At 49.6% G+C, this 10,558-nt stretch overlaps 1 protein-coding gene across 1 annotated transcript in view; it reads left to right on the top strand.

The window, feature by feature from the left end:
• Window positions 1–2,684: 2,684 nt before the first annotated feature.
• The window catches only part of SH3BGRL2 (SH3 domain binding glutamate rich protein like 2), a 30,142-nt gene continuing 22,268 nt past the window's right edge, over window positions 2,685–10,558 (top strand). Inside the window, exon 1 of the mRNA XM_026038468.1 lies at window positions 2,685–2,751. Within this exon, the coding sequence (XP_025894253.1) occupies window positions 2,707–2,751 (45 nt within the window). The 5' untranslated portion in view covers window positions 2,685–2,706. The remainder of the gene's footprint in view (window positions 2,752–10,558) is intronic.

Raw genomic sequence — 10,558 nt, 5'->3', positions numbered from 1 at the left:
GGGCAGAACTAGCTCCTTAACAGGTATGGTCGTTATGTTAGGAGCACTAACAAAAGAGAGAAAATAAAAATACTGTCTGCATTCTTAATGGTCAAGTGGTGTGAACACAGGCAGGAAGCTCTTGCTCTGTCTTAGAAGGTGTCCACAAATAACGGTGGAATAAGGAAGCTGAAGGAGGCCAAAGGWGGCATGTCAGTTATGATGGGTGAAGGATCTCCATGAGCTCCAATGCTTTTGCTAAGCTTAAGTCTATAAATGCTGGCCAGGAATTTCACTTCCCAAGCTCTCCATTTTTAAGTGAGAGCTCTAGGAACAGACTAACCTTAGGGCTACATGACCACACGGGAGGCTTTGAAAAAAGGAGGAGAATAGAGCGCCTTGGCATGGCTGGCTGGGGATTACTCCAGGATAAATGGAGTAGTGGGTTTGGGTTTTTCTGAGCCGTGCTGGTTTTGCCTTTCCTCCCACCTCTTTCTTCCTACAGCTTTTGAGAATTTAGAGATTTTTGAGACTGTAACTCAGTATGAAGTGAATTGCAATGAGAGTTGCTTGTGTTTTTGGAGCGGGAAAGGAGAATGTACCTCTGGCTTTTGGAGCCGACAGATTAAAGAACTCTTACYAGAACAGAAAACAACCTTAAAAGTACTTTAGTTATAAAGTTTCTTAATTTTCTCATTTATATTTTATGGGTTTTTTCTTCCATTTGCAGCCAGTTCAATCTATTCTAGACTCTGCTGCATGATCTCCTTAGGTTATTGGTCAAGTCATTGTCAAGGTTGTCTCTGAGAGATACTTAGCACCCTCACCTCCTACTTACTCTAGTGAGGGTAAAACATTCAGCATCCTTCAGAATAAGACCTTACTATATTTCCTTTTGGCTTTATGTAAGAGACATATTCAAAGGCAAACTTATTAAGACWACAATTTAATACTGTATATTAATACTGTGAGAAAATCAGATAGAGCCTGCAGTATTGAGTTGCCCTTGTTCTGTTTGTTTTTATATTAACCRTACGGCCAAACTGGAATATTAAAAATAGTATTTAGATGAGGTAAAAAGCAAAACAAGTGCACAGTCTACTAGTTTATGGAACCAAGTGGGAAGTAAGTGGGGAAACAACTCCACCTGTTTAAGAATCCCTAGAGAAAGACAGGAAAATATTTTGTCAGAAATAATCCTGTAACATAGGGGAACTTCACTGACTAAGGTAAAGGGGATTCTAAATCAGTTTCCCACCCATGCTCCCTATCTTAGAATTTTAACAAGTTGTTCAGAAAAACCTCACAGACCAGGGGCTACTTTGCTCCTTTTGCTCTTTTATTTTTTTTCAGCAGCAGTTTACCAGTAAATTCTTGTTGGGTGCCTTATTTGTGGTTCCCACAGTAAGAACTCAGTAAAGGCTGCAGCTCTGAGACCAAATAACATAAACCTCAATATAAAATCATTGCTAGCGTTTTTAATATATGAGGACAAATAGCAAAGCAACATAAAAGTTAGTAGGAAAATATATTATCTTGAATTTCTTAAGCTGGCATAAGAGAGAATGGAAAAGACTTAGGTTCAGGGCTGGAAAATCTTAACCTTTGTACCTGTGTTTACCCATATGGTCATTTCCATTGGTTTCAACATGCTTCCTCATGAAAGCGAAGTAATGCATAGTCATAAACCTTTACAAGGGGGGTACCCGAGTAGGATYACACTTTAGCGGCCGATGCTGAAGATAGCAAAGCCAGTGGGAAGCCTTCCAGTGATTTCCATAAAGCATGAATCAAGCTCCAAATGAGCGCTGAGCGTCCTGATTATTCTTTTATTGCTCCTAGGTACTTTCCACTGTGCCTGCAAGCAAGCATCTTGGGATTTCAAAATAAATTATACATGGTAAAGTGCAGAGAAAGCTTTAGGAACATATTTGGCAGTCTGAGCTGCTTGACTGAGCAACCAGGTCCAAGAGCCTTGTTTGATGCCTGGTTTGGACAGTTTCTGCCTTGAACCGCCTGCCTTCCTACCGGCACTGCCTGAAAACTGCCGTTAAGATCAAGTCTTAAGGGGTCTAAGATGAAGTACTTCAGCACTTGGGATAAAACGTCAGGAAGGGAAAGTTTAACTGGAGAAAACGAGCAGTGTAGTAGTGATGTGGGAAACGCGTGAGGGTTTCAACGGGAGCCGTGCGTATGTGTGCGACAGCCGGGCTGTTCAGTGGAGATGGGCACTGGCTTCGTGGTCCCCAAAGCATCCCGAGGGCTTCCTCAYGGCCACCCACGGATAAGCTGGACAGTGAGGAGCTCCATGGGGCTGCCTATTCCATTGATGGATCGTGCTGGTCCATGCCGAAGGGGCTCCAAGCCCTGCCCAGCCTCGGGCGCACACCGCGGAGCCGCAGAGCTCTCCCAAAGCGAGCGGCCCTGGCGATGGAGGGGACCGAGACGCGGCCCCGCCGCCACCGAGAGCAGAGCCGGCCAGCGGATGGGGGAAGCCGCCGCGGGCGGGACGGGGCAGGCGGCGCCCGCCGCCATTTCGGGCGCCAGGGCACGAGCCCGCGGGGGCGGCGGCGGCTGCGGCGGGAACTACAAGGCCCGTCGGTCCCCGCGCGCCGCCCCCACCTTTCCCGCCGCTGCCGCCTCGCAGCGGCCGGTGCCGCCGCCGGGACGCAGTGGGAACGGGAACGGGCACGGGCAGCGCCGCTCGCGCCGCGGCCCCGCGGGAAGATGGTTATCCGCGTCTTCGTCGCCTCCTCCTCGGGCTCCGTGGCGGTGAGCGGGCTGCGGGGCGCGGAGCGGAGCGTCCCGGCTACCTGGGCGCGCGCCGAGGCAGCGCGGGTCAGCAACTGTAATTGTCGCCGTAATTACTGATTTAACTAGAGCAGTCGCGAGGCCCAAAGGCGAGCCCGGCTTTGCGGCAACCCGGAGGGTGCGAGGCTCCGCGGCAGGACGGGGAACCAAGGGAAGCTGCTCGGGGCGGGCGGGCCAGCAKGTCTACCCGCTCCGGCGCGSGCGGGCCAGCAGGTCTACCCGCGGTGCGCGGGCCAGCAGGTCTACCCGCACGGGGCGGGCAGGTCCCACCGCGGCTCCCCCGGCTCCCCCATGTAAGGCGGCGGCTCCGCTGCCGTCGCGCGGGCTGAGCGCCCGGCCGGGGCTGCGCGCGCTGCTGCGGAGCGCCCGGCGCGCTGGGAGCAGCGGGGCTCGCGCCGCGGGGAGGAGGGCGCCGCGCCGGTCCCGTCCCGGCCGCGGGATTGCGGCTTCGCCTCTGCCCGCGGCGCCTTCCCTGGGCGACCAGCTCGCCGCTCTCGGCAGCCCCGGCCGGGCTGCGGGCCGGGCTGCCCCCGCCGCAAGGTGCCCGGTGCCCGAGGCCGGTGTGTCCGGCCCGTCGGCGCTCCTGCCGCCTTCTCCCCTGCGCGCCGGCACAGCGGGGCTCTAGCACGTATGCACCTTCTTTGSACAGGTAAAGCGTTAGGTCTGCGTACAGCCTGGTGCGAGGAGAAGAGGTAACTTGGTGGGTGAGCAATCCGTAACGCAGTGCTAAAGCTTTGATATCTCCTTTCTGCCTGCTTTTCTTCATCTGATTTATCTCAGCATTTAGGAACCTACATTACAGGCTCCGTTCCTGCTGTGCTCGGTGCTGCATCCCAGAGGCTTTTTCCTGCGGGGCCTTTGCAGGGGGTGCCTATAGATCCTTGCAAAATGCATGAGGAAAAGGGCAAACAAACAGGCCAAATGTCCGCGGGTTACATGGGAAGCCACATCTGGGGAAAAGGGCAGTTGTTCTGCTAGCACATCTGTGAGCAGGGGAGTTTTCATCTTAATTTCGTGCTCCCGAACATAAAAACTAGCCCTAAGCTTTAGGGAGGATGAAGAAAAGTGCCTGGGTGGGATAACTCCTTGTCTTCTCCTCCTGTTCAGCACAAGTAGGTCAGCAGCTTTCTGAGAATTTGTGAGGCAGGATGATTACTTTGTCTGAAGAAATTAATACTGCTCAGAGATCCTAGACTCTCTCCCACTTAAAAACAGTGTCAGAATCGATGGTTTAATTTTGACTTGTAGGTCATCATGGGTCAAAATGTAGGGTGGTAGTTTGTACAGCTTCTACCACCAAAGTTTGGATCATTTTGTTCTAACCTGCAAAGAAAAAGGCTCTTCTGGGGACAGGGTGCCCATCTCAGCTTTTCCTTTACTTTACAGATCTCCATAGCTTTAATGTAAGTGGGTGGCAGGTTCGTTTCTAGGTTGTCGCCGTTCTGGCCCACGTGATAAGAAGCTTTTTGGACAGTGTTAAGGACAAGGGCTGGTTGATGACTAATCGCAAAGTCATGCGGTTCTATAGGAAACTGGTGTTCTGGGCCCTTCCATTCTGTGAGGGCTTGTTTCCAAATTTTGGTCTTACATGTGTAATCACCCAGTGATTGATTCACACAGATTTATTGCCCTTTACTCGTTAGTGCATTGCTTTCTCCTGGACATACTGCAATACTGAGAAATAAATCCCTCGGCGTCTAATATATGTATATGGATGTGACTGAGGTTGGTGTCGGAGCTGTTCTGCTTGACCCAAACATTCTATATGTCATGTTCTCTGGCAAGCTAAAAGCAAAGTCATAGAGGTGTGATTCACTTTTCTRTTCCCACTAGAGATATTTTTGTTAAATCATTCTTTGTTTTTAAAATGAAGAGTCCATCTGGTCTCTAGAGGAGGCTTTTGGCTTTCTTTTTGCCTTACCAGCAGCATGTTGCTGTTGAAACRAGGAGACTTCTCAGGTTGCTGAAGCTAATCTGGTTTGAATATGTTTGCAAAGAGGGAGGGGTGAAGAGAGTGACTTGTTTGTATAAAAATAATATGCAGCAATTCCTTGATATTAGCTGGGGGTGGATGATATTACCTAGCAAATCGAATTAGCCGAACTCCTTTTGAAATCTTCACAGTGCCCTCACTGAATGATGTACATTTAGCTGAAACATTGCAGAGGAATATGCTGACCACAGAGCCAGCACAGATTGCAGTTKGCTGGAATGCAGCTTTCCCTGGAATTTTTTTTTTTWAARKTTWWYSRWYCYKRWWMYYSKKSMAAWTKKKKYMWWMYWAAAARRWTTWWAAAAAAAATGTAGTGCTGAAAACTCGGTGGATAAAATGTTTGTAAACAAGAGAAGGACCTTTCCAGGGTGGACGTGGAGGAGCTAAGAGCGCCACGAACCTCCCCTGCCTCCCACTGTTGGACCTTGCTCCGCAGCAACAAGGTCCTCCCTGAGGCTCCTGCCCTTCCGAGAGGTGGCTGTTCGGCTTAAGTAAGACCTGTGTGAATGAAAGCCTTGTGAGTTTAAGGGAGCGCCCAGCCCTGTTACTGTTTGAGCAGAAACCTCCCTCTGGTGTTTGCCCGGGCTGGACTCTGCCCTGGCCCTTGGTGGCTCAGTGTGTGTGTAAGTGTGCACACCTCCCAGTAACCCCGGCTGGTTTTAAGCACACATTAGGCAGATCTGATTAAACGCAGTGGGAAACCTCTGAGCAGACAAGGGGGCTCTGTTTTCTCTTGATTTTGCCTTTTGTTTTATCTTTACTAACCCTGCCGATTTTTACTTTTTCTGACTTGCGCTTCTGTTTGCTGGAGGTAGGGTATAGTTTAGCCTGCTTCATATTTTGCAGGCTATGAATAAAATATGCACAGTTTATTCTGCTATTATAATATGTATGACTCAGTTAAGGGGTTTTCAATGCTTTAAAGCAAGATATATCTTTGACAGGGAGCAGGCAGCAGGAAGTAGCTCTAAGTCGCTCTCTGCCTGGGCTTGCTACAATTATCCTGAAATATCTAGTCCAAGAAGATTTGCAGTATTAAAGCTCAGATAAGGGAAATGTCTTTGAAGAGCTTTCAAATAATGAAGAAACTTCAAATAACTGTCCCACTTGTAGTTGCTCTTCTGTGATAATGATTTCTTGCCTTGCAGCTGTGTCAAAGTGAACAGATATTACAGGGAAGTTACTGAAATTAGGGAACAGAAAATAGAATATCCTCTAATGAGAGAGAGAAAACACTGTCCTTTCAATCTTTTTTGCATGTTTGTGCGGTTTGAAAATGGCAGAACTGAAATACTTTCCATGCATTGCGTTGGGTGTAAGGGCAGGTGCTGCTCAGCCACGTTCTTCCTGAGAACATGTTTGGGRGGAAACGGAGGAGTTTGAGAAGGAGCAGCATAAACCTAAAAATAATATGCACTTAGAAAGACCAAAAGTTGAACTTTGACTCCTGCTGGTGGTTAGTGGCACTGGGTAGGGATGCTTTAACAGAACCTTTGATAAGRTAGGTTTAGTTGTGGTTGCTTCTGTAGTGAATATTGTTTTCATGACAGCTCTGCTTCTGTTCAAGCATATTATGCAGGTCAATGTATAAGAACAAACAAGCTGAATCTTTTGTTTCCTAGAATGTCTTTTAAACCACAACAGGATGACAAAATAATTACAATCCTGTTGGTTTGGTTCACAGCTTGTTGGATAATGAAGACAAACGTCAAATTCTTAACATTAAGCTTGACTTCTAGTGATAATCATGAATTTCATCTCCACCCTTGKTTGTACAAAGTAATTGAACATTTCCAATAGCACTTCTTGGAAAGAACATGCTCCTTGTTGAGAAATGTGGAATGAATTGGAATGTATCACTTTTCAAACACCACCAGCCAGGAGTTCAGCAGTGTAATGAGGAAAAAAGTCCCCAATTGCAACCGTCAAACAAAATAGCAAGTGATTTAGCTGTGTGGCATGAGTCCCTTCTTTTGAAAACTGTGCTGGTTAAGGTGTTCATTTGGAGAGGTTTGTGACTTRTTGCATGTGACTTAAAGAAATTAAATTCCTGTGATATAAAATACTAGGTTTAGCCAATTAYGATCATTGTAGTGAAGTGTTAGTGCTAGAGGTTTGTAAAACCAGTCAGAGCAGCTGCTTGCAGGTTGGCTTTGCAGAGCTGAAACAGCAGTATTCCTTTTAACTGKAAGTGATCCTGCAATATTTACATGGGGCACAGCAATATTTAAAATGCATAAGCGCATTATCATGTAACATGCTCAGCTTCTAGTTGTGAGAAGAGATAGGCTGTAACCCTGTCTCCTTGTGGTTGGGTGCTCACAAAACATCCTCTTGAAAGTCCTGAGAGCTGGAAATGGCTCTGCTGAGTCTCCTCTCTGTTTTTGTGCTGTGGCTTTGCCGCAGAAGTGCAGCAAAGTCACAGAATCACAGAAGGGTTGAGGTTGGAAGGGACCTCTAGAGATCATCCAGTCCAACCCCCTGCTCCAGCAGGGACACCCAGAGCACGGGGCACAGGGCGGCATCCAGGCGGGTTGGGAAGATCTCCAGAGAAGGAGACTCCACAGGCTCCCTGGGCAGCCTGTGCCAGGGCTCTGCAAAGCCCTTCCTCGTGGTTGTTCCCTTGTGGGATCTGTTCCCCGTCCTCCCTGCAGGGCTGGCACGTTTCCCTGCCCAGCGCCGCGGTGCGGGACGAGGGGGCTGCCGAAGCCAGCGCAGGGTCTGCCCGGGTCCCGGGCTCCCCCCTGCAGCAGCAGRGTGGCTGGGGAAGGAGAAGAGCTGRGCAAGCATCYGGATGCWTCCTCTTGGATGTTCTCGCAGCGTGTGGCTACCGCAGCCCAGGGACCTCGGTTTGCATTTCATAGGTCTTTGACTGACTCGTTGCCTCAAGGGCAGCTCGATGCAAAGCTGGCTGCTTCTTGCTGCGTCTGATGCTGCTCTGGTGGTGAACAGCAAACAGCAGAGCTCTCTGCACCCTCTTGTGCCCTTGGGATTTTGTGCATAACCATATCTATAACCCTAGGCATCCTTCCTGCCCTTCTATGGACYTTTTCTCATGCCTCCTGTTTGAGGGGAAGGAATCCTGTTTGCACAGGATCGCTTAGTCTTTGCCCCAGAGCAGTGTCCTGCTCCCAAATTCTTCAGCATGGATGCTCAAGACTACTGTGTTTCATGCTGAGCCTGGTGYACACATCTGCTGGATTGGATCCCCAATGCTGGGTTTATGACTCCTGCATGAACCTTGTCACTGTGTCACTTTGCTTGGTCGACGTGGTCGTGTGTTGGGTTGTGTATCTAGAGAGAAGTGTTAAAGCTAGTGGTACTGGAAACAAGGAATGGGACCCCTTAGATTCTGCCCCGGTTCTGTGATAAATCGAGGTTTCTGTGGATCCTGGAGGTGGGGAGCCAGAGCCGAGGGATTTGGCTGCTTTTCGCTCTCTACCCTCTGTGAATCCATCTCTCCACAGTCTCCTCCGGAGCAGCCAGTTCCAACCGTGTCCTCGTGCCTGGCCGTGGAGGGCCAGCGGGCTCCGAGCAGCGACTTGGGCAGCGTGAACGTGCCCAGCGGAGCCCGGGCACGAGGACGTGGCTGCAGCTGAGCCCCTCCGACTGCGGTGTCCGGTACCAAGCCGCGGCTTTAGCGCTCTCCAAACGCTGATGTTTCTTCTCAGCACGCAGTTCACGTCGGAAATAGTGTCAGTTTATGTCAGAAGATGCATTGAAGACGAACACGGTGTAGCCCTCGCTGCAGTGAACAGCGGTGGGAGTTCTTCTGACCTTTGGCTGTTCCCGCAGGCCCTTTGGAGCCCGTCCCCTCCGAACACCCATCCGCCTCTGTCAGCGTGTGGTCCAGTCACCTCTAATGATGCTTCACGAGCCCCTCAGTGGAGCTTAGCCCTCTGTTTTGAATGTATTCATGTGGACAGACAGAATAAAATGACTGATAAAAAACAGTTTATTTTAACGAGATTTTTCTTCCCCCCACCTGCCCGCTTTGTGCTTTCTGTGGGGTACCACAGTATCAAAGTGCAAGTCCCTGAATAGACACATTTCACTAAAGGTGACCTGTGCTCCGTAATCTCCCAGCAGTATCATCAAAACCTGGAAATCTCTTTTCCAAACACCGTGTGTGATGTCCTGATCACCTGGGATCATACCTAACAATTCGATTGCATTCATTAAAAAGAAATGGTGGTTGTAATAACTACTACCAATCTACTGATACAAATGACTTCTTTTTATTACTCTTATTATCCGTGTCGTTTTGCAATCTGCAAGATCTTGCAGAGCTCGTGTGCCCGTTTTCCAGAGGGCGCTGGGCACTAGAAAAGCCTCCTGTGTTAAAGCTGCTGCTGAGCTGATGTCCAGGCTGAGGGCCATAGTCTGCTGTAATAAATCCATGTTAGATCTGAACTAAAATTAATGCTTGCTGAAATTAATGGAGACACTGAACAGGCTTCCCTCCGAGCTGGGTGGCTCCTGTGCTCAGCATTAAACCTCAAGGTGTCTTGTGTGCAGGGCTCTGGTAATGTGTATTGCTCTCAATATTTTTATTCGTATTTTAAATATTTTTAGATTCAGGGGCGCATAAACCACACASTGTGCTGCTGACCCGGGGTTGGGTTGCTGTCCTGCAAGCACCTCGCACCTGAGCCCAAAGATCCCTCAGGGCCTCCCTGTGCTGGAGCTGGGCCCCTTCCAGCCCRGGGAGCTGGATCTCCCGTAAAGCTCCGCACAGGGATTGGGCAGCGGCGCTGGAAATGAGGCCCGGGCTCCTGTGGAGACACGGTCACAGAATGGATAAGGYTGGAARGGACTTCTAGAGACCTGCAGCTTCTCCAGGCCTGAAGAACGCCCGCTTTAACTGGTGGAAGCTGCTGCTTCGTGTAAAAATCCTCTTCATTGTTTCACCCTCAGCTGAGATCGAGAAGCAATGAAAACCTACCAGTAAGTGCAAGAGTGTACGAGCAAAAGTCACCTGACAGTGCCATCCAGAAAGCCCCCAAAACAACACTTTCCCACGTAATGGGAAAGTATTTACATCCTTAACAGCCTTCTGTACTGCTTGTGCTGTATACTTGAAAAATATCCTAGGTTGCAACAGCTACATTGATTGTTCTGGCTCTAATAGCCTTGTCAAAAGTGAAATATGCTGCTGAAAAAATCCGTATCACTCTCTGTATGAACACTTTAGGTTTAATTAAAATYGAAGTAAAAATTAACTCTAGAACACATCCTGTTTCGGTCAGTGGCTGTTAGATTTTTGTTGGTATTCTTCCTCTGTACAGTGCATCTTCTAATCTAATTATTATGCACACTTCATGCTTCTGTTTGATCGGAGGTATGTAGGGGAAATAAGGAATGATGCAGAAATAGTCAGGACTTAAGAATGTTCCTTATGCCACAAATTCAGGCTCACTTCTGTGCTTAGCAGCGAGTGCAGGTGAGGTAGAAAACTGTCCCTGCTCTGGAGACACAGATGGTGTCGCTTTGCTGGCCGACACGCGAAGGGCAGCAGTCCCCGGGTGCGAGTCCGTGCCCGGGGCCTGTGCCCGGGGTGCCCAGGTCTGTGCTCAGGGTGCTCAGGGCCTGTGCCCAGGGTGCCCAGGTGGGTGCTCAGGGTGCCCGGGGCCTGTGCCCGGGCCTGTTCCCAGGGTCTGTGCTCAGGGTGCTCAGGGCCTGTGCTCAGGGTGCTCAGGGTGCCCGGGGCCTGTGCCCGGGCCTGTTCCCAGGGTCTGTGCTCAGGGTGCTCAGGGCCTGTGCTCAGGGTGCCCA

Source organism: Nothoprocta perdicaria, unplaced genomic scaffold (assembly GCF_003342845.1).
Source record: "Nothoprocta perdicaria isolate Ctin4 unplaced genomic scaffold, notPer1 scaffold_21, whole genome shotgun sequence".
Lineage (NCBI taxonomy): Eukaryota > Metazoa > Chordata > Aves > Tinamiformes > Tinamidae > Nothoprocta > Nothoprocta perdicaria.
This window is presented reverse-complemented; position numbering and strand designations above follow the sequence as displayed.